Raw genomic sequence first — 25,000 nt, forward strand, 5'->3', positions numbered from 1 at the left:
CCGCCTTATGTATTGCGTGCGCTCCGCCTTTGCGTGTGGTTGCAAGGCGCGCGAGCGCGCGCGCGCGCGTAATGTGTAGTGGATATGTGCTGTGTGTTACACATGTTTGTGCGTTTGCCCGCGTGAGAGCGCTTGTGTGCATGCACATTTTTTTTGCGGGAATAGATGAGTGTGAGCACGTATGTGTGCGTGCGTATGTGTGTGTGTGTGTGTGTGTGTGTGTGTGTGTGTGTGTCTGTGTGTGTCTGTGTGTCTGTCTGCCTGTGTGTGTGTGTGTGTGTGTGTGTGTGTGTGTGTGTGTGTGTGTGTGTGTGTGTGTGACACAAGCACGTGTGTGTATATATATGATGTGTGTGCTGCATATGTTTATTCGTTTGCATGTATGGTTGCCAGTACCAGAGCGCTTGTGTGCGTGCATATGTAAGTGTGTTCGTGCTTGTGGGTAGACTGCGCGCGAGCACTTGGAGTGCTTGTGTGTGTTTTCCCCAAGTTCCTTCAACTCTGTGTTCACACAATTTATGTTTTCCCTCAACCGTCTCGACTTTATTAGTTTTCTGCTTGCAAAAGCAGGAGGCGAAATGAAAGCTGCCAACTCGTGATAAATGGAGCATAGCGCCCAAACTGTTCACATCGACAAGAAAGAACATACACCAGGATCTTCATCCATCTTCATCCTACCAGAGTTGTTGGACAAGATTCCTTTTTGACAGATTGATGCTCAGCTGCATCATTTTGTCCACAAAACTCATTACAGCTAATATTTTTTCGTCATGCTTAAAGATTCGGATATTTCGCTTCATTAATCCACACCGTAAAAAAAAGAGGTTTGGGTACAAGTACATTAAATAAATAAAACAAAAATATCGACGGCCATAACAGACATCTGTCCCTCAGGTCTACAAAGTTCGTGCTTCGAATCCCTGCTGTGAATGGACATTATTCGTCTCTCCTGTAGGTCAGGATGAAATGTACAGATCTGCTTGTGCCTTATTTTCCTTCCTCTATGCACGCCCAGAATACAGTATACACGTCAAAATCCCGTAATTTATGTAGTTTGTCGAAGAGAGAACCTTACATGCATCAATCTCGAAAACGGAAGTGTGACTACCTAAATGACAGGGTAAAAGCAATCATTCAGGCAAAACCCCGCACGTACATTGTGTGTGTGTGTGTGTGTGTGTGTGTGTGTTCAATGAGAGAACGTTATGAGAGACGTTGTAGCCTACGAGGATAAAACAGGTCACTCAACTTGCAATATAGAGCAAACGGCTCGCCAGTCCCCATCCTAGTGTGTACAGTCATAACACATACTACTGTATCTTACAGCAGTCTAGAAACAGTCTCAAGAATTGCAAAAGGGTGAGGCTTTGAAGGAAAATAAAACAAAGGTGAATGGACCGGGAGGCAGAAAAAGGAAGAGGCCACAGAAAACAAGGGAAGAAAACAGGAGTGCTAACAAGGAGGAACTTTCCGGTGCAGGGTTTTCTAGACGTTAGCTCTCGGGCGATACGGCTTGACAGGGATACCCATCCGCCAAGACGCCCCCGGCATCAACATGATAGTAATGGACTATTTTTAACCTCTCCCAAGCCCCCCACCCCGCTTTTTTTACGTCCAATCTTCCGTGCCCTCTCAGTGGTCTAACCCCCCCACTCACGCCACTTCTGTCGACTTCCCCATGAATGTACAGCCACGCCCAAACGCCAGCATGCAGTCAAAGTGAGCTGACAGTGTATGGTCGGCATGAGGCCACCCACCAAAGAAGACACTGCACTGAATCGTTTCGCCGGTGTTGTATAGTGGCGTTAAGTCCCCATACTGATGACAGTCTTTGTTATTCGTCGCAGAATCAGATATAGTGAATATCCCATCTCCCTCCCTCCACCCTCAGTTTCAGTTTCTCAGGGTGATTTCACTGCGTTCGGACAAATCCAAATACACTCCACCACAACTGCTTGGCAGATGCCCGACCAGCAGCATGACCCAACGTGCTTAGTCAGGCCTTGAATGCATGCATATATATATATATATATATATATATATATATATATAGAGAGAGAGAGAGAGAGAGAGAGAGAGAGAGAGATTTGTGTACCTATCAGAGTTGCTGAGGACTACACATAATTTGGTGTGTTTTTTTTTGTGTTTTTTTTTGTTTGTTTTTTGTGCGCTAAGAGCATGCTGCACACAGGACCTCGGTTTATCTTCTTATCGGAATGACTAGACGCTCATTTCGATTTTCCAGTCAAAGTTGGGAGAACGGTCTAGAGCGGGATTCGAACCCTAACCCTCACGGATACTTTATGGTCAGATAAGCGTCTTAACCATCCTGCCACCTTCCTCCTCTCCTCCCTTCCTCTCTCCCACGCAGAATGGAATATTTTCAGCCATGATATTATATTCACGAAGGCGCATCCGCAAGATAATGAAAGACATTGGACTGCGTTCCTCTAATAATCCCATATGCGCCCTTAATACACTTCTCTTGGGTTGAAGCTGGGGCGAAAGGTCCCACTGTGGTATTTATGCCTCAGGTGGATTTCGAACCCAGGACCTCGCAGTCATGAAACTGACGATTATCCAAGGTGGTGGGGACTGAAGAACTGTTGCAGAATGATTTTTGCTCTTTTTTACACACTAATTATTCTGTTTGCGATTTCTTCCTGAATAAGCATTGTTTTATTTGGCTCTTTCTTCTATTAAGCGAACTGAGTTGTTTTTGGATCTTTCTTCTAATTAGCGAATTGGGTTGTTTTGGATCTTTCTTCCTATAAACTTATTGACTTGTTTGGCTCTTTCTTCCTACAGACATATTGAGTTGTTTTATTCATTCTTCCTACAGACATATTGAGTTGTTTTATTCATTCTTCCTACAGACGTATTGAGTTGTTTTATTCATTCTTCCTACAGACGTATTGAGTTGTTTTATTCATTCTTCCTACAGACGTATTGAGTTGTTTTATTCATTTTTCCTACAGACATATTGAGTTGTTTTATTCATTCTTCCTACAGACATATTGAGTTGTTTTATTCATTCTTCCTACAGACGTATTGTTTTATTCATTCTTGCGACAGACATATTGAGTTCTTTTATTCATTCTTTCTACAAACGTATTGTTTTATTCGTTCTTCCTACAGACATACTGAGTTGTTTCATTCTTTCTTCCTGCAGACACATTTAGTTGTTTGCCTATTTCTTCCTGTGGTTGTACTGAGTTCATTGGCGCTTTCGCCCTGTATACGTATTGTGTGCTTAGCTCTTTCTTGATATAGTGTGGGGGGGATGGGGGGGGGGGGGGGGGGGGGGGCTCGTGTACGTTTATGTGTATTTGTTTGTGTTTTCATATCTGTGAAACTACGTGTTTGTTGCATATCTGTTATGCATGTGTGTGTGTGTGTGTGTGTGTGTGTGTGTGTGTGTGTGTGTGTGTGTGTGTGTGTGTGTGTGTGTGTGTGTGTGTGCATGCTTTACAATTATTTGTTTATTTGCTTATTTATCATCATTTTTTTCTTCTTTTTTTCTTCTTCTTCTGAAGGCCTGATTAAGCGTGTTGGGTTACGCTGGTGATGTAGCGTATATGGATTTGTCCGAACTCAGTGACGCCACCCTGAGCTACTGATACCGATACTGATACTTGATATAGACATACTGAGTTTTTTTGGATTTCTCTTCCCGTTTAAGGATTCAGTGTTTCGTTTGGCTCTTTCTTCCTACACAGAGAATGATTTCCTTGGCAATCTCTTCGTACATACACAGTGATTTCTTTGCCCTTTCTTCCTGTATACAGATTAACATTAAAACTGCTCTCTGTTCCATTAAGTCTATATGCCCCCAACCCTAAACCCCTGCCCCCACAATGTGATATTTTCACAGCTTCCTATTCCTACCATTTTTGAGAAGGGCTAGGGCAGGCTTAACGTATTTTCGCAGCTCTATGTTCTCTCGATTTGCAACGGTATTCTCCGAGTGTTAGAATAAGACAGGAAGGCCAACAGAAATGAACAACCGTCGACAAAGTGTTCCGAAAGCTTTGTATCGCACCGTTCTGCCACTACAAGATTGTATTCGTATAGCTTATAATTATGTTCCTACGGTATATTCATGTGCTCTTGAAAAGTATAGCTATGGGAATGGAGATTTGTTAACTGTGTGCAAGATGTGTCCTGTGCCTCACTCCTCTTTCCTCACCTCTCCTGTCCACTCCAATGGACAGAACTGATTTCTTGAACATGAAGTCGAACGATGCCGACCAGAGTCTGCAGTCCACACGCCATCAATGCCTACCATGATGATAATGATGATGATACTACTACTAATACAACTACTCTACTACTACTTCTGCTACAGCTACTACTACTACTACTACTACTACCAATAATCATCATGTAAAACCCTTCCTTCTACACAGAGAAAGAAAGACTGGCAAAAGGGAGCAGAATATACACAAAAACAACAACGAAAACGGCACCTTCTCATTAACACTTTTCCTCCCAAGTTTCGTGCATAAAACAACGCAACAACTAAGGCGCTGGAGAAAAAAAAAACCGTAACAAAAGAAAAAAAAAAATAAAAAGAAAAAAACCGCACACGATACGCACTGCTCCTCCTTACTCAAATTTCGCGACAAGCAACTAACCCCCCGTTTAACCCAACCAGACATCCGACCTAGCTCTAGGGGCTCAACCCCGGATAGAAGGAGGGGAAGGAGGAGGAGTAAGAGGAGGGGGAGGGGGAGGAGGAAGGGGGAGGAGGAGGAGGAGGAGGAGGAGGAAGAAGAGAAGGGAGTTAGCTGTCAACGTCTCCATTCCGCTACACTGATTAGCAATAATACGGCAGCAGGCCACTCGAGCCCTCGCCGCTTCAAAGAGAAGGCAATGTTTGTGGAGAGAAGAAGGGAGATCACATGGCAAGCCTCACCTGGAACTTCCCCACCGTCCCCACCTCCCCCTACGCCCCCCGCACCACCCCCACCCTCACACACACGTGAGCCGAGCAGCGCTCTGTCAGAAAGATCGGCGTGAAACGTGGCAGCAATTTTCTCCAGATTAGTTAAGTAGGCGCGAAGGATGATGAGGCTGGTGGGTGGATGGGAGGGGGAGGGGATGGGGTGGGGAGAGGGGAGGAGGAAGGCTAAAGGAGGTAATCGTGTTGATGTGGTGTATCTGGGGAAGGAGGGTGGTGGTGGTGAGGGTGTGTGTTTGTGTGTGTGGTAGGGAACGGGTACTTAGGTGCAAAGATGCTTAAGATGAGGAAAGCCTGGTGTTTTATAGTTTGCATCATGTTGAGGAACATGATCGGTAAAAGAAAGTTCGAAGAAAAGAAAAAAAAGAAGACAGCAACTGCATAGAATATTTAATGGAATAGTAAATCAAGAGATGAGAAAGTTGGTTTGGGTCAACACAACGGCAATATCTACGCACCAGTCGATAAAAAAAAAAAAAAAAAATGTCGCACACTTTCGTCCTTTCATATATGCGCGCGCGCACACAAATACGCGCGCGCACACACACACACACACACACACACGGTTGGAGAAAGAGAAAGAAGTAGGGAAGTGGGGTTGGGGGTGGGGGGAACGGAGGAGACACTGAGAGGTAGACAGATCTTGCCCCTGTCTGGGTTCCAATGGCGATCCCCCGCAAGGTTCAGCTCTTCTGTGTGGTGACAAAGAAGTGGTCACTCTGTGATGAGACATAATTAGACTTACCTTAACACGGCTTGATTCTTGCTAAATTACCAGTGTGATATATGATAGGATAGGATAGGATACAATACAATTATATGATACGATACGATACGATACTTTTAAAGTATGATACGATAAGTTACGATATGATATTATGATATGATATGCATACTTATATAGCGCCTATTCTCGGTCAAAGACCAAGCGCTACGCGCTTTACAAACACGGTGTCATTTGCGCAACATTGGGCGGTCATCATTTGTTTCCTGTACCAAAACTGAAGCAATGATCATGGGAACTAAACAAAAACAGTCTTCCATCACAATTGACACAATCAAACTTGGCAGTACATCCATCCCTCTTTCCACGTCAGTCAGGAACCTCGGTGTTGTCCTTGACAATACACTGTCCATGCAAACATTTATCAGTCAGACATGTCAGTCCTGCTACTGTCAACTGCGGCGCAACAGTGCCGTCCGGAAATATCTGTCCACTGTCGCAACATCTAGACTTGCCGTTTCTCTCATTCTCTCTCGCCTTGACTACTGTAACTCTCTATTGTCTGGTTTGCCTGCTTCATCCATTCAGTCCCTTCAGCGCATACAAAACTCTGCTGCCCGACTCGTCCTCAGAAAGAAAAGATCTGAGCACATCACTCCTCTTTTGCAACATCTCCACTGGCTCCCTGTCTCACACTGAATAAAGTACAAGATCAGCACTCTATGCTATAACTGTATTCACAAAACTGGCTCTTCCTATCTCTGTGGCTGCCTTCACCTCAACACTCCATCTCGATCACTACGATCGGCTTCGGATCCACTCTGTTTACGCATACCCAGATTCAAACACTCGACTGTTGGCCGCCGTTCTTTCTCTGTCTCTGGACCTTGCGATTGGAATGAACTTCCTCTTTCGCTTCGTCAGGTTTCCACTCTCAGCTCTTTCAAGTCTGGCCTTAAAACCCACCTCTTCTCAAAATAGCCTCCCTTGCCTGCCCTTCCTTGTCTTTCGTTTCAACAGTTTTAGAATTATGCATGCGTGTGAATGACTGGTGCGAAAGCGCTTTGATTTGTCTCTGCACAAGATGCGGCGCTATATACCATTATTATTATCATTATTATTCAATCAGATTTTAGTTACACACACACACACACACACACACACACACACACACACACACACACACACACACACACACACACACACACACACGCTGTTTTCTTTACTTACCCCGCCAAGCAGGCAGCCGTACTCCGTCTTCGAGGGTGTGCATGTTGGGTATGTTGTTGTTTCCATAATATACCAAAGGCTGTGGTGAATGCTTTTATGATAGGCATTAATAATAGATTCTTAATGCCTGTGTGATTAATCAGTTCCAAACATTCTCAACATGGAATGAATCCAAATTAATATAAGAAAAAACAAGCTGGCAAAAAAAAAAAAAAAAAAAAAAAAAAAAATTAAAAAATTAAAAAATAAAAATAAAATGGCCACGTCGGGATTTTCGTGTCTTCTATAATAACCATAAGAAACCTTTGAAGTTTCAAGTCAGAGAGTTTGCCTCAGCGCCAATGAAAACTACCCTTGAGTTTCTGACAGCTGCATCAGTTTCAAACTTCTACCAGCTGCAGTTCATGGAGCATCCGATCTTAAGCCAACAGAGCCAAGAAGTGTGCCAAATGTGAGCTTGGTTGTTTATCAAATATATACTGCGTAGCGCTCGAATACGTGCACGCAGATACATTGAACAGTACGCATTGTGCTATTACTTCAAAAAGAATTTGGTGAAAGAAAGGACTTCGGGTGAGTAAAGGGCTGGTACATTCTTTCTCATGCTCCCAAGTAAAATTCACTGAGACAATGACATATTTATTTAACAAACAAACAAACAAAACAACAACAACAAAAAAACAATACAAAAGCTCCCTCTACTGATGACAGCGAGAAGCTAAGTACTTAATACAGACATTGCGGGCACACACACACACACACACACACACACACACACACACACCAACCCACGTGCGTATACTCGACACCAGGCAATCAGCTTCACTCCCCCTTTTTTCTCACACACATGATATCCGCCCTCAGCCCCACCCCACTTTCTGTCTCCCCACACACTCACACATAGGAATCCACCAGCCAAGAAGAGACAAACATGCATCAGAGCCCTTTGAAGTGGGGCTGGGTAACAGGGTATGCACAGATCTGTTTGCACTGCAGGCTCCTCCCCGCCCTAGCCCCCCACCCCCTGCTCCGCCCCGCGAGACAAAGAGGGCGGAAGGGGGAGGGGGTGGATCCCCAGAACCCCAAACATACTGCGTTACGCTACAACAGTAGGTGATAGCTCAGCGTTTATCGCTGCATTCCATTTGCATACATTCTGGGTCCATGTTCACAGAGGCTGTAAGCTGGTTAGCTTCGTGTTATTTCCCTGCGGGATGACGAAGATTGGTGACTGGAACACTGCAATGTGCAAGGAGGCAATGGGTTAAGTAGGATGGTAGGTGTGCAATGGCTCCATTTGTGTGTGTGTGTGTGTGTGTGTGTGTGTGTGTGTGTGTGCGCGCGCGCACGCGCATCTGTGTGTATCCACACAAGAAACCAGCCCCTAATAAATGTGCTCAGCTCTAAGTTTAAAAACAAACTTGTCCATATCCAGATTCAGTCCTGTCATAAACATTTCATCAAGCTGTCACCTTGAAGTCTTTTTCCTGCCATCATTGAAAATACCTTCCTAAGCAAACGGCGATTCTCTTGCTTCGAAATTTCTGTGAGCTGCAATTCCTTTATTTAGCAGCCAGTCACATTCCAGTTCATTTCAACCCACTAAGATACGGAAATATTTATCAGTGTGCAAACTGAGCATGATTGTCTATAAGATATGGACATACATAGTATTCAAGTACATGCAACATGAATGGTATACATAGTCCCTTTTGAAAGAGAGGGTATTCTGTTACTTTGGCTGAACTGGTGGTGGAGAGGGGAAGGGTCTGGGGCTATATCATGACAGTGCACACATGTGCTGGTGCTCTCTTTCTCATGTTCCCAAATGAATTTCCCTGACAGTTAGCCCTGTTTGTACAAGCAGGAAAAATATATCCTGTGTTAGAAAGATCCCTTTCACTGAATGGGGACCAGAAGCTAAGCACAGATGGATGGGAACACACACACACACACACACACACACACACACACACACACACACACACGTAAAACACACACACATAGACGACACTTTCTCTCACCTTCTCCCCATCCCCTCCCCCTCCCCCACATTCCCACCACTCCCACAAATCCCCTTGCTGACAAGAGACAAGCGGCGGTACCTTTTGAAGCGGGGCCGGGTGACGGGGTATGCACAGGTCTGTTTGCACTGCAGGCTCCCCCCGCCCCCACGAGACAAAGGTGGGTAGAAGGGGGAGCGGGTAGACCCCCAGAACCCCAAACATACTGTGTTACGCTACAACAGTAGGTGATAGCTCAGCGTTTATCGCTGCATTCTATTTGCATACATTTGGGGTCTCTGTTCTCTGAGGCTGCATGCTGTTTATTCATGGCATTTCCCTTTGGAGGACGGAGACTACTAACCAGAATTCTGCACATACACTGGAGGGATTTCGGGAGGATGAGGACGTGGGTGGAGGAAATAGCTAGGCAATGGGTTTAAAATGTGTGTGGGAAGTGGGAAAGGACAATCATTCAAATCAAATCACTAACTTCACAGTTCATTTTGTCTGTGCGGAAGTTGATTTCCCAGCCTTAGTAGATGTGTACATTTCTGTGTTGCATAAGCACAGAAAAGAGGAAGGGGGAAGGGAGGGAGGGAGACCAGAGAGGGGGATGAAAGGGATTCTTCCAAGCAGGCAGAGACACGGACATACAGCGTCAGTTTCGTAAACATGATCCACTTCTAATCGCTCACACAAACTTCGAACAAAAGTTTCAAAGACAGGTTAATGCTTAGGGTTATCAAGACTTTCAAGACTGGTCCTTGTTTGAGTAAGCTTCAGACACAAAGGGCACGCGTCCCTTGCTTTCTTTGAAGGCAGACAGGAGATCGCAGGCATTGTTAATGAAGAGATTCACTGTGTATTGAGGCTCTTAGGCTGGGATAGCCTGCTCCGTCTCCGAATAGCTTGTTAAGGATTAGGAATCAAGTAACCACACCTATTATACATTGCCGAAAATCGTTTGTTTATGAGAAGAAAAGCGTTGGGTTTAATGTAACTTCTTTATGGCTGAACTGTACTGCCTTGCGTCTGTCTTGAGTTCCATTGCCAATATCTCTGTGAGGGTTCAGTGACTTTAGATTCTATCGTCTTGAACTGGACAGTGCTGCGCTGTGTTGCGCATTGTTTAGTGTTGTCATGTGTTGCGTTACTTTGCGTTGCTTTGAGTTCTGCTGCTCTGTTCTTCATGGAACTTACCCTGGCCATATGCGGCAACGTCAGGTACTATCCATATCATTGTACTACAGTATCAGTTTCAGTTTCTCAAGGCGGCATCAGGGCGTTTGGACCAATCCATACACGCTACACCACATCTGCTAGGCAGAAGCCTGACAGCAGCATAACCTAACGCGCTGGTCACGCCTTGGTTTAAACAGTATTTTATTTGGAACATGTCACAATACAACACATATATCGATGAACAGGACAACAAGAAAATCTTATTCAAAGTCCTGTCCTGATACATGTACATACTCAGTATGTGACTTGTCACACCTTGAGTGCATGCATATAATTATATTTGTATACCTATCAGGGTGGATTTCTTCTTCATAATTTTGACGAAAGACAACACACTTCTTGTCGCGGGTTCTTTGTTCAGTGACCCAAGTGGGTGATGCACACGAGACCTCGGTTTATCGTCTCATCCGAATGACTGGACGCTCAGTTTGAGTTTCCGGTCAAACTTGGGAGAAAGGTCGAGAGCGGGACTCGAACATAGACCCTCAGTGACAATGAATTCCGGCCTCGAAACAGCTGGAGGCGAGATACCGAGGCAGAGCTGAAGCAGCAAGGGACCAACTGGACTGGAATGGCCAGAACAGCCCAGAACAGAGTGCGATGGCGAGGGGTCGTCGATGGCCTATGCTCCACCAGGAGCGATGGGCAAAATAAAATGAATGAAATGACAATGAATTGGCAGATAAGCGTCTTAACCATTCTGCCACCTTCTTCCTTAAAATCTGTAATATTTGAAATACTGCTTTGCATTGCATCTTCTTGTCTTCTGCGACGCTCGTGAACTGCAGTTCGATTGTCCACTTGTTCTGACCAGCATGGCGTTTTCCTCAACATTATTTTAGGAACCATGCACGTTTTCGATGGTGACTAATGCTGGATGTAGATGTGTGTACTTATCCTCGCAACCGATCCAACGCTGACATTGAATCATGAAATCTTCAACGTGCGCAATTTGATATTCCGTGTCCCTATACGCCTGACGGAAATTAAAGATTGCACATGTATAATGGCTGACGTGAATCATGGGATTTTTTTTTTCATCTGTTAGTAGCATTTTCTACATAAGTATGACAGCGTGACAGAACACACTCAGTCAGAGCAACGTCCTTTAAAAACGTAGCAGTTGGGAGATCTGGGGTTCATATAACAGTCAGACGAATCGAGAGAGATGGCGTAGTGGCCGCAATGCATTACTGTTGAAGGCGTTGTGGTGTTATCCTTTTTTTTCTTCTTTTTTTTCGCTATAATTCATTGCGGGCTGCTGTAGCCTTTCATGGAGAGCAACACACAATAGACTATCGTACTCTTGATAGCGTCCATGTTTTTTCATGTCTTATATTATTACTATATACTGATCCCCTTGACTGCCTTAAATGTATTACGTACGTGCATAGTGACGTCACTGATGACGTCATCAGAAAAAAAAGAAATAGCTCTGCAAGGCTGAAAATGCACACAGTTCGTCTAGAGTGGTGTATCTCCAGACCATTTTCTCAGTTTTAGACTTATTGTTTTGGATAATGTTTTATGACCTGAAACACCACTTTCTGCTGTTTTCCTCCTGGCACTGAAGGGGTTTTAAGCATTAACGAAAATAATATCAAATACATCAGTGGCAGAAAGATGTTACTAGCCAACTGTCTTGCTATGAGAGAGAAAACCGTCCTTTATACAGTGTATCAATGTGTGTTTTGTGTGCCTGTAAGTGTGCGTGCGCGCGCGTGTGCATGGATGTGTCTGTGTGTTGTTGTAGTAGAGAGTGGAGGGTGGATGGGTGTTGGTGCAAGTGTTTGTGTGTGCGTGTGTGTAAAGACGTTTGAAAACAAGAGAACGCTGGCCATTAAGGAGAAGCGTGAGCGAAGGAAGCAGGGCTCAACTTCTGGAGACGTTTTCCCTTGCAACACCTGTGGGAAGTGCTGCGCATCCAGAATCGGCCTCTTCTCCCATATGAGGACACACACCGACAGATAAGCCTGCCTGCCTACTCATCCGTCGGACCGACGGGAGACTCCATCCATTGTGTGTGTGTGTGTGTGTGTGTGTGTGTGTGTGAGAGAGAGAGAGAGAGAGAGAAGAGAGAGAGAGAGAGCTCCCGTGCGAATGTGTGTGTGTGTGTGTGTGTGTGTGTGTGTCTGTGCTTGTGCGCCCGAGTGTTTGTGGGCATGGGTGCGGATGTATGTGCATGTATATGTACCCACAGGCGCACAAAATGTCATTTTCCGGCCATACGCTGACCCTCACTGTACAGAGTGCACCTTTCTTTCAGGCCGATTGACAAAGTGACGAAACCTGACTTGACAGCTCAATCACACGTCTGGCACAGCGCCTCACAGCTGGTGCTAACAGGGGATAGTACTTAGCGAACGTTCTCAGTCACCCCACAGGCACCACCAGTCTTGTGCCCTGTCAGAAGTGGTGTGGCGAGAGAGGGAGAGCCAATACAACGGAAAACCGTGATAGGGGCGGAGGAGAGGAGAGAGAGAGAGAGAGAGAGAGAGAGAGAGAGAGAGAGCGTAGGGTGACGCCGGGAGATGTTTTCTCAGCCTGTTGACGCAAGTCCCTTCACAAGAAGGACAGCAGCGAAAGGCCCCCGCTCGGTTCCAGTTCAAAGACCACCGGCACACGTGTCCCGGAATCGCTGTTTTCCTTCTCAGGCGACCGAAACCCCTCTCCAAGGTGTTAGGTGACGTCACTGAGACAGCTGCCCCCCCCCCCTCCCCCGCCACCTAGCGGCGGGCATGTGGGGGGTGGGGGGGAGGGGAATTTGTGGGCCCTGTGTACTACAATAATATTTATCGCCTCCACGCCCCTCCACCCTTTTGGCTTGTTACATGCGGGTGATCCTTTCTGGAAGAGATGTAGATGTTGTTCGGGCGGAATCTCTGCCACACGGATCGAGTCTTGCAAAGGCAGGTGAGGGAGGGGTTGGGGGTGGGGGTGGGGGTAGGGGGTCAGCCCTTACACAGGCGGTTAATTCCCCGGGTGTAGGGGAGTGCCGACGGAGTGTCTTTGATGTACCCTGATCAGAGGCCCAACACCCGGGGCTTGCCGGTAATCCAATTAACCCTCAGTCCGCGCCAACAACGTCAAAGTGGCCTTCCTGCTATGGTGGACCAGTTGCGTTAATGTGGGGGAAATTTCGACTTTGGACCAGCCGCTGTGCGCTAAGTAGTTTAGCTCCCTCAGCAGAGCAGTATGAAACAACAGGCGCTCAGTGCCCAGAATGTAGTTCAGCTTTAACTCACTCAGTACGGCCAGTCCTCTCTTCTCCTCTACACAGACCCCTCGGATGTCCAGTGGGTGTCTGAATGACCCAACCTTTAGCTTCCGTCGTCAGAATTGTGGTATTCTTTGTCAACATTCACGTCTTCAGTATAAGAGCCTTCCACTTGCGATGATGATGGTAATTGGCGTGAAACGCTGTTAACGTCGTCTCTTTCGCCGTTCGTATGGAAAGAGTTAAACTGATTCTCCTGACAGACGCAGAGAAACAAAACCAAAGGCGTTCGGTTTCGAAAATCTCAGCCGAATGTATTCCCTCCCTTTACAGAGAAAGCACAATGAAAAAGCGATACTCACAAAGCTGAGTTCTCTCGTTTTCTTCATTGAAAAATGCAACCAGTCAGTAAGAAAAACAAAGCCAAAAGTGTCTAAAAACAACAAACCCAAAACCTACTCAAACATGTTTTTTCCTGCTTGAAAGTAGTGTACATATTAAACATCTGCCAGGCACCAAATAATTTTTAATCACAGCCAAAGTGCTCTTGAAAGTGTTCGCTTTCTTCGTCAGAGCTGAAAGTCCATGACACTCACATGACACTCATTGTCCAGGGTGTCCTGGTCATGTCAACCACTCAGTGAAGTCAGTCACGTGACCTGACCAATGGGAATTAAGCTGGCTTCACGCCATCAGTCTATAATCGTTTTTATCACAGCCAGCGAAATGAATTCTACTGTACCGTGCCGATATAAAAATCGCATCTTTTCATTTTCAAACCATGCTTCTTCGTTTTCTTGTTTTTTGTCCTGGTCACCTCGTTCCCTTATATTCTTTTTATTATTCTTTTTTTTATTCATTTTATTTTTTATTCTTTATTTTTATTTTTTTTAGGGGGGAAGCGAGAGGATGTCGGGATCGTAGACAAAATAGCTTTACTGCTTTTACTCTGAGGCGGTTATAACCTGTGTCCGCGTGATCTGAAAATAATTATTGTTAACAGCTTGTCCTGACTGATTTGACTGACAGTAAAGTACATACCCACCCAACTTCTGGTCGATCAGAGTAGTACTGTGAATGAATCATGAGCATGCATTTCGTAACTAGCGTGACCCTCACTCCCCCTTTCCCTCGCCTTACATCCCCCATGTTCTGTCCAACTCCCCCCCCCCCCCCCTCCCAGCACCCTCAGCACCCCTACCCCACCCCCTTCCCGTTCCCCTTACCCCTCAACTGCCTTCCCTCGCACGCTTCGTCCCATAGACCTCACACGGTCTTGTGTTTTTACTGGATTTTAACCTTTATTATTATTATTGTTGTTGTTGCTGTTGTTGTAACTACTGCTACTATGATTGGTTAAATGTGGTTTGAACTGATTTCAGGTTTTCTGGTTTACATATCTGCATCTGTGTGTGTGTGTGTGTGTGTGTGTGTGTGTGTGTGTGTGTGTGTGTGTGTGGGCGTGTGTGTGTGTTTCCCTTTTGTTAAATCCAAATTAAACCATAGTAAAATGTCCATTTAAAAATCACGAAACAGATAATTCGACCTACGCTTCAATCCCTCCCATGCACTCCGTAGTTCAATAATCTCCTTTTTTAAAGTTTCCACACGAATGGAGCACCATAACTGTACGAAGAAGGGTACGGGAGCCCTACAAATCTCGTCTGATAGTTGTCGGTCTTTTCCTTTATTCTTTCTTTCTTTCTCTTTTTTCCTTTTCTTTTTTTATTTATTTTTTTTATTCCGTTTACGCGGGTGGTATACCATACATGTAGACGGAGGATTGGGGACTGTGTATACATGTAGTGAGTGAGTGGTTGTGGCCCTTGACGATTGGTTGTGGCCCTTGACGATGGCCAAAAGAGCAGTGGACGGAAGGCGGGCCCAACCTGTCGGCCCCTTTGATCACTTCCGGTCCTCTGCTACGTCACTGATGGGGCGGCGAGTGCACACTTCCGGTCATAGGTCTCGAGGGGGGCGGTGGTGATTCGGGGGTGCGGGGCGGACAAGTGATCGTTTGGATCATAGACTAACACGATAGGTTGTGTTTGGGGCACGATGTATGTGGGGCGGGGAGTGTGGGGTGAGGGGATGGGGGGGCGGGGAGGGGCCGAGGGTGGGTGGGGGGGGGGATCGCGAGGCGTGGTGCAAGTCTGTGTGTGTAGGAAGGGAAAGGACTGGGTGGGGTATGTTTGAGGATGGAGTGGGGTTGATGTGTTGTATGTCAGTGTGGGCGCGTGTAAGTGTGGATGTGTGTGTGTGTGCGAGTTCACAACAAGTCAAAGCTAGATCCTGAGCCTGTGATATTTCAACTTCTACTACAACTACAACTACTACTACCACTGCTCCTGCTGCTTCTACTGCTATGACAATAAGCGCAATAAATAAGCACGGTTTATGAGAACGATAACTTTCTCTCCCTCCCCACCCCTTCCACCTTGCTATTTATCACACGGGATCTCGGTTTATCGCCTCATCCGAATGACTAGCGTCCAGACCGCCACTCAAGGTTCAGTGAAGGGGAGGCGAGAGAGGTAAAAAAAAAAAAAAAAAAAAAATCCCGGACTTTTTATGGGAATCGAACCTGTGCTGAGTAGCTTGCTGGAGGGTGAACAAGGACAGGATTAAGTGAACCATGATAACATTGTAACAGATGGTACTCTCAGTTGACTGTTAAGTTCTATCGCAACGGCCGCCTCCTATGTCATATTTACCCCCACACAATGTATCTATTAAATCATATTGATCTCTCTCTCTCTCTCTCTCTCTCTCTCTCTCTCTCGCACACACAGAGACACACACACACACACACACACACACACACACACACACACACACACACACACACACACATGCGCGCTCGGCCAAGCACTTATATTACACGTGTGACTTCATTAGTGTTTAGCTTCTCCATTACGAAAATAATATATCCATTTCACTTTAAGCACATAATAGACTAACTGGGTGCAGTACATAAACAACAGCTGTTGAGATTTCCAGCCACGTGGTCAATATAGAGATCCACCCTTACACCGACACATGTGCAATGTCAATAAGTCGTCGTTTGAGGTTCATGGTCGAGGGAAGGAATTATGGATTTTGATTAATTCCATCGTCATGCTTCTGTGAACTGTGTGCATAATTAATGTACAGACTGCCACGTAACGTGATTTTTTTTTTTTAAATCCGCCACTCCTACCCCATCCCTCACCAACACACACACACACACACACACACACACACACACACACACACTTTTTTTTTCTTTTTTTTTTTTGCCAACTGCGCGAATGATACATGAAATCAATATCCAATTTCTGTGTTACTTATGTGTATAAACAGAGAAAGGTAGAGTGGGTGGATTGAATTAACTTAACTCACTCAGTACGGCCATTCCTCTCTTCTCCTCTACACAGACCCCTCGGATGTCCAGTGGGTGTCTCAAAGACCCAACCTTTAGCTTCCGTCGTCAGAATTGTGGTATTCTATGTCAACATTCACGTCTTCAGTATAAGAGCCTTCCACTTGAAATATTTTGATGATGGCAATTGGGGTGAAACGCTGTTAACGTCGTCTCTTTCGCCGTTCGTATGGAGAGAGTTAATTAAAGAAGGAGAAATTGGGAGGAGGGGGGAGGGGATAAGCGTGCGTCTCGTATTTCACGTGATTTGATCCGTTTGCCTGTGACAGTTTGGGTTCACACAGCTGGTTCGACAGCTCGTGCAAGCAGTGCACGAGTATGTGTAGTGGTGACCTAGTGGTTGTAACAGCGTTCACCAAGAAAGCGAGAGAATCTGAGGGTTGTGGGATCGAATCAAAAACTCGCCGAACGTTTCTACCCCTCGATCCGCTCGATCGATCTTTAATGGTGTGCGCTTGACTCTAAAATCATTCGGATGAGACGATAAACCGAGGTCCCGTGTTAGCATGTGCACTTTACGCACGTAAAAGAATCCACGGCAACAAAAGGGTTGCCCCTGGCAAAACTCCGAAGAAAACCCTACTGAAATATCCATGTGTGTGTGTGTGTGTGTGTGTGTGTGTGTGTGTGTGTGTGTGTGTGTGTGTGTACTGGAGCCTGACTGAATGAGATAGGATACTAATAATGATGAGCGCTTAACGGCAGCTGTCAGTCGGCTCTACCCAGGTAGGCAGCCTGTTGTGCAAATGACTCCGTGTTTATAAAGCGCTAAGAGTTTTGGTCTCTGATCAAAGATAGGCACAAAACAATAATAACAGTAATAACGAAATCAATAATAACAATAATATAATGATATGCAACTTTTTTTGACTTCCCTTTCCATCCTTTTGGATTACCAAGTAGACGGTGTAAATATCAGTTATTTATAAACTTCAATTTATTTTTCTACTCCACCCCCACGCAGTACATGACAGGCCATAATAGAGTCTGCATGAATCAAATGATATCTCCTTTTTTTCAATTTTTTTTTTTTAAAACTTTATGAACTGGTCTTTAACACTATATGCTAAATCTGCTGAATAATAGTTGGTGTGTGTCTTTTTTTCCCTTGAAAAAACAGATTTTTTTGGATTTTTTTTCTTTCTTTTTTTTTTTTTTTTTTTAGCCCTGTCACTATGAACAAGCCTTCGTAAACAACGTGTTCAGACAAAAAGACTGATTGAGGACATTTTCACTTTCAGTGTTTATCACCCGATCTCCACTGTCAGTCAACAAGAACTTGCCAATCTTTGTGAGGTATCGATGGCTGGAACAAAAAATAAGAAAGAAAAAAAATATATTGATATCGCGCACAGGTTTGATACTACTCTTTCCCTCTCCTACTGTGAAACTGCGATCAACTTTGATGCCATCTTTTATAACTCACTCAGTACGGCCAGTCCTCTCTTCTCCTCTGCACAGACCCCTCGGATGTCCAGTGGGTGTCTCTATGACCCAACCTTTAGCTTCCGTCGTCAGAATTGTGGTATTCTTTGTCAACATTCACCTCTTCAGTGTAAGAGCCTTCCGCTTGTAATAATTTTATTTTGATGGTTGTAATTGGGGTGAAACGCTGTTAACGTCGTCTCTTTCGCCGTTCGTATGGAGAGAGTTAAAACGTTAGCCAAGCGTCTTGTTGACTGAGCAAGCTCACTGCGTTTTTCAACACAGTATTAGCAAAATAAGAAAGAAAAAAAAACTTACAAAGAAATAAATTAGTCACTTATGCGTGTCATAACCCAAAGACATATAATCATAAATAAATAAATAAATAAATATATTACACACACACACACACACACACACACACACACACACTGTTTGCGCGCTGTGTGTGTGTGTGTGTGTGTGTATGTGTGTGTGCGCTCTCTCTCTCTCTCTCTCTCTCTCTCTCCACCACACGCAGCACACATGTGACGCTGGAAGCAGCAGCAGAAGTAAAACTAAGATGAAGAGATGAAAAACGAGCAGTGAGAAGAGCAAGACAGAGTGAGAGAGAGAGCGAACGAGCACGTGGGTAGGGTAGTAGGGAGGGGGTTGTGGGGGCGCGGGGTAGTGGAGGGAGTAGAGTCGGGGAAGGGAGGGGGTTCAATGTGGGGGGGGGGGGAGGGTACGGGAGGGAAGCGGATGGGGACGGGACGGGACCAGGCAGAGAGGGGGAGGGCAGAGACAAACCAGGGGGCGGGGTACAGCAAGCTTGCACACCGCTGTCGGAATTCGCGAGGCGGGCAACTTAGAGCCGACGGGTCGCCGGTATTAAAGCTGACGATCGCGTTTCACTTCACAAGAGGAGTAGAGAGGTCGCCTCGCAAGCCGACCATCCCACTCCAAGAGGTGAGGCCCTAGTGGGGGGTAGGGTAGTAGCGGACGGAGTAGTAACTCTCCCATACTACAACAAGCTTAGCGCCCTCTCCACCCCACTACACCCCTCCCCCTTTTCAAAAGGACGGTTGAGGTGAGGTGGGGGGAGATGGTTATCGAATAGGGGGACACCGGTGTGACGATAGCCCCTCAACAGCTTTCTACTAACGGAGCAGAATAAAAGGTTGAGTTACTGAGCCAAGGGTCACATGACAGGCTTAACCAATGGGCCTGGCCTCGGCCCACCCTCGGCTCCTTTGAAGTCGAAAATCCAATTATTTGCGTGTGTAAATGCGCTCCAAGGCGATTACTTGCCCGCCCCTGCCCACCCCCGGAATAACAAACCGTAATCATCCCTATTATGCGTGTCAACAAACTCTCCCTCAGAAGCATATGGACAGAAAGGATTTAATTTCCTTTTAAACCCACCGCCTGTTGACTGTAATTGGCTGGCGGCGGACATCAAAGAGGGGGTAGGGGCAATGCGATTGGTGGGCGGCACATCTAAGGCGCGAGAGCCAGTGTAAAGAGCAGAGAGCTTTTGACAAGAAACCCTAGAAATTACAGAGACTCAGCAGGCGCTCGGCAGAGAGCTCTACTACTCGGGCTGTCTGAGTCGTGTGTGTCTGTGAAGGGGGGGTTGGTTGAGTTTGCATGTACACGGCTTGGCCATTGATGGGTTCAGTTCCTGGGTGAGCCGCTTCTCGCTGTCGTCAGCAGCCCTCAAAAGATCAGTTTGACAGTGTTCGTGGTCCCCTCTGATGCCGGGGTGTTTACGGGACTGACTGAAAGATCAATACCGTGTTGTATTTTTTTCCTCCCTGCCGTCCCCTCCCCCACCTTCCTCCTCCTCCCCCCCACCCTCTCGTCTGCTCTTCACCACCCGGCGCTCCCCTTAGCCCTATCTTTCAGACCGGGGGGGGGGGGCTTGGGGGACAGACAGACTGACTGACTGAGTGAAAGCTTTGCACTGGCAGCGGCGGGGGCCCCGGGACACAAAAGGCGCGGCGCGAGTGGTGAGAATTTGATGTGCTGCGCAACACTGCATAAATTTCCCATGATGGTGCTTTCGTGTCGAGTTAACGCTTTAGCCTTGACATATTGAGCTCGTTTTCAGCGCGTGAGGTGCGCGTGTGAAGCTCTTCTCTCTCTCACCACCCCCCACCCCATCCCACCCCCCACCCCCCAACACGCCCCCGTGCCGGGGGAAGGATGGGATGGAGTCAGTCGCCGCGCTGCGGAGGCACCGCCCACTGAGATGACTGCGAGGGGCCAGTTATCTGTCGTCAGCCAACTTATTATCCCTTTGACAGAGGAACCATTTCGAGGTGTGTGCCGTGTGTGTTTCTACTACTACTACTACTACTACCACCACTTCGCCTGTCGCGTGCGTGTTGATGGAAGGTTTTGATTTCATCTTCTCGCAGTGACAGACATGTCTTGTTGTGGCCAGGTGGGTTGGGGATGGTTGTTTTAAACGGCTCTTCACGAGTTTTATCTTGAGTGGTTTTAGTTCGCAAGCGTCGGTATCACCTGAGATCTGCTTGATGATTATTGAAACGCGTATTGTCGACTCATTTGTGTAAAATTTCACCGACAACCGCTACACAATCGGAAATGTTGCAAATGAAATTTCAGTAACAACCGGAACAACACAAATTGTTGCCCGACTTAAGTGAAATGAAATTCCACTCGGACAACCAGTGCACAAAATTGTTGTTGAGCGGCATCAGCTGGAATGAATCACTCATAATAACTCAACGTCTTCATCTTCTGTAATTAAAGCTTACTGGACTAACGGGATTCGTTGATGATCAACGCAGTGTGCTGCTACTGAAGTTTGTGTACGTAGCCTATATATACACAGAAAGAAAAATACATATTGCAGGTGATCGAAGAGACAAGGCCTTCTACAGTGACTGGGTGGGGGTGTGGGAAGGCAGTGGATTCTATCGTTGTGCCTGTCGGCCGCTGCGATGACTGCCTGCACCGTGATAGCACAGCATCACCAAGTGTCATCACACCCACTGTCACAGGTAAGAGACCAGGTTGTAGATCTATGTAGAATTATTTGTTACTTATACAGTGTGTGTCAAAACCTTTAAAGTTTACATACATGCGCGCACGCACACACGCATACACATGCATACATACATACAAACATACATACATACATACACACTGTTACTTTGTCAAATCTTTAAATTCACACACACACACACACAGGGAAGACATTTCAGTCTATACACACAGTATATACTGCTAGAGCGTGTCAGTTGCAAATGACAGCTCTTTACTTCCAAACATTGGAAACCAATGCCTCAAAAACTGATGACAGAACTTCTTGCAACGCGCGCGCCTGCCGTGTGTGTGTGTGTGTGTGTGTGTGTGTGTGTGTTAGCGTGTTAGTGCGTGCGTGTGTGTGTGTGTACGTAGGAAATGTCAATATCTAAATAGTGTGCGCAGTTCTGGATGATTAGTATTCAATATGATAATCACTATTCAATTTATTGTTTATTATCATTATTGTTATTATTATTATTATCATTGTTATTGCTATTGTTATTTTGCATTATTACTATTATTATTATTATATTCACATTTCTTATTTTGCATTTTCGTCACAAGAATGTATGTGTGTGTTTGTGTGCGTGTCAGTGTTTATGTGAAAACTGAACTGTGCACCCTTTCCCTTCTAAAGAGGAAAAATTCTCAAAAACATGTCGCCATAATGTGAGCCATCTTTTTTTTATGTGATGGTCTATTGTTATTATATAGCCATCATCTTGATTTTCGCTCATTTATCCTAATGTATGATTATTGCTATGAAATGATTCAATACACGTTTTCTTAAAAATTGTCGTAAAAACGAAATGAAAAGATAAAGAAAACAATATATTCTTCTTCTTCGTCTTCTCTTTTTCTCCTTCTTCTAATTATTATTAGTAATTTGAACAAATTTTTTTTCATCATTATCACCATCATCATCATTATCATTATTATTCAATTTACTAATATTGTTATATTATTATTATTATTATTATTGTGATTGTTATTATGATTATTATTATTATTATTCAATTCATTGCTATATTATTATTACTATTATTATTATCAGTCGTATAGTAGTAGTAGTGGTAGTAGTAGTACCCATTATCATTATCATTGTTATCATCATCATTACCCCCTGTTACTAATACTAAAAGCATCATTGACTACTGGCAACAAGTAATTGATGAACATAAGAGGAGAAAACGACTCACAAATCTAACTCGGTGTGGTGTGTCACGTCAAATTCTGAAAGAATTATTCCGTGATACTCGGGTAAGAAATGTATACGTTACATTTGTACTGGATATACACAGAACAGTAATAAGGTTATCTGTTAAACGACCATTAGAACCCATTCCATGGCATACATTTCACAAGGATCCGTTGTTCAAACCAGAGAGAGAGAGAGAGAGAGAGAGAGAGATGCACGTTTACCCGAAGTACTTGTTTATGTATATTACTATTGTTATACACTGTTATTTGGTACATCACACTGCACCACTTTCACAAACGTACAGATGTGGGTTTCAAGATGACAAGAAAACCTTGCACAAACTACTGTCGTCTGTTCCTATTCCTCAGTTGTGATGTCGTGTATTGTAGTCCACAACATTGTTTGTGTTATTTTAGTCCACAACATTTCTGCTTAAATTCCCTGCATGCGCAAAGACCATTTTGGTTTTTTAAAAGGAAATCATTATGTCAGAGAGAGAGAGAGAGAGAGAGAGTTCTCTGTGTGTGTGTGTGTGTGTGTGTGTGTGTGTGTGTGTGTCCGTTCCGCCTCTACCTCCTAAATATTGAGTTGTTGATGTGGGTTTTTTCTCTCCTTCTTTTGCTCTCAACAAACTTAAAACCATTCCATCTTACACACATTATCTTTGATATGTTATCGTTTACTTTACTTTATTTTATTTTTTATTTCCTTTATTCTATTTACACATTTGAATCCAGTGGCTCACTAGACGAAGGGGTTACTATTTCTATTTCTCTTTTTTATGCTACTGTCAGTATTATTCGGAAAGAAGACGACATTTTGTTACAGCGATGTTTTCATATCACCATGGAATTCTGTCTTAAACAGTTTTATGATTTAGTTTCGCTGTCTTTTGTCAATGCTTTCTTACACTGCATTTTCATTAGAGTCTTTAAATAAACATAAGATCACAATACATCCAGGTAATATGTTTTACTAATCACAACTACGAATGGGAAACCAACATAACTGGTAACTCTGTGTGTGTGTGTGTGTGTAAGGAAGTTGCTCATTTTGTCCAACATCAAAAACAGCATATTATTATCTTCGACAATGCGTGTCTTTGGTTTTCTTGTATCCTTCCATGAATTTTTTTTTTTTTTTTTTTTTTTTTTTAGCTTTTAGCGCGGTCTGAGCTAGTAAGAAGCATGTGACAAAATACGTCTCGTGTGTCTCAGTGCTTACCACGTTTGTTTTGATTTCTTTATGAGGGTCGCGTGAACTTAGGGTTTCATTGCATTATTTTATTTTGTTATATATCTGTTTTTAATCACCAAACCAGTCTGTGAATGGACTCTATAAGAGCAGTTGCCAAATATTTATGTAATTCTATCAAACAGAAGAAACCATGCTTAACTCTGTGTGTGTATATATATATATATATATATATATATATATATATATATATATACACACACACACAGATGTGTGTGTGTGTGTGTTTTATTAATCAGTCAATTAATTGATTTATTTAAAGTGCCCATAGCCTTTAAACTATCCTATAGAGGGAGTGAATTAATGTTCACGGTGTTTGGGGCTCGGCACAGGAAGGCGGGGTCTAATCCTCACCTTCCGTCCGCCGTTTTAAAACCTTCACCCAACCGAAGCCAGGCACCCATTTTGCCTATTCAGACATACATGGGGTGGAGTGAGGGGGGTGGGGTGGGGGACCAGAAACGGGTAAAGCGCTTTTCTCAGTGACACAACACCATGCCGAAACGGTTACCTCGGAACTCCGAGCACAGTCATTATCCAGGACAGATTATAATTCCACTCTCACACAGGACATTTTCGCTGTTTCATAATGATGGCGATTTGTAGAAATAGCGGGTAGCAAGCCCGATTTACACTCTCCTAAGTGTGAAACAGCTGTCGCATGCTGTGCAAATATATATATATATATATATATATTTATATATATATATATATATATATATATATATATACTATCATATGTATGTATTAATAAATATATACATATACACATTTTTGTAGTCCAACTATAAGTAATTTTGACCGTAATATAATCCATCAATAATAACATGGGCGAACTGTATTTCTAAAGTCTAAGTGAAACAGTCCCGTGTAGACTTTAAACGAAAGGAAAGCTAGACGAAGCGATGAATTATCAGAATAATTGAAATAAACCAGAGAGGCAACTGTAGCCTGCTTTGAGTGAGACAACAAGAAAGAATATGTATAATCACAGATATCACAGTCGTTCATTATATTAAATATAAAAGACATGAAATGCTTAAACGTTGACTTTCAAATATAATAATCACATTCGCACACACGCAATAATCGCAATTGGCATACAAATCCTAAAATGTTAACCTAGAATAAACCATATACAATGATCTGAGCTATCCACACGCACACGCAATAATCACACTTAAAGGCATACAAATTACAATATCATACTGTACTTGACATAGACATTATTTCGAATGATGTACTTTTCAGTGTATATTCCAGTATGTTGTCGGGTTT

General features: G+C 44.3%; 1 protein-coding gene across 1 annotated transcript in view; it reads left to right on the plus strand.

Moving 5' to 3' along the window:
* The first annotated feature begins 21,067 nt into the window (after positions 1–21,067).
* Positions 21,068–25,000, plus strand: part of LOC143292190 (uncharacterized) — a 36,292-nt gene continuing 32,359 nt past the window's right edge. Inside the window, exon 1 of the mRNA XM_076602373.1 lies at positions 21,068–21,239. Within this exon, the coding sequence (XP_076458488.1) occupies positions 21,180–21,239 (60 nt within the window). The 5' untranslated portion in view covers positions 21,068–21,179. The remainder of the gene's footprint in view (positions 21,240–25,000) is intronic.

Source organism: Babylonia areolata, chromosome 18, assembly GCF_041734735.1.
Source record: "Babylonia areolata isolate BAREFJ2019XMU chromosome 18, ASM4173473v1, whole genome shotgun sequence".
Lineage (NCBI taxonomy): Eukaryota > Metazoa > Mollusca > Gastropoda > Neogastropoda > Buccinidae > Babylonia > Babylonia areolata.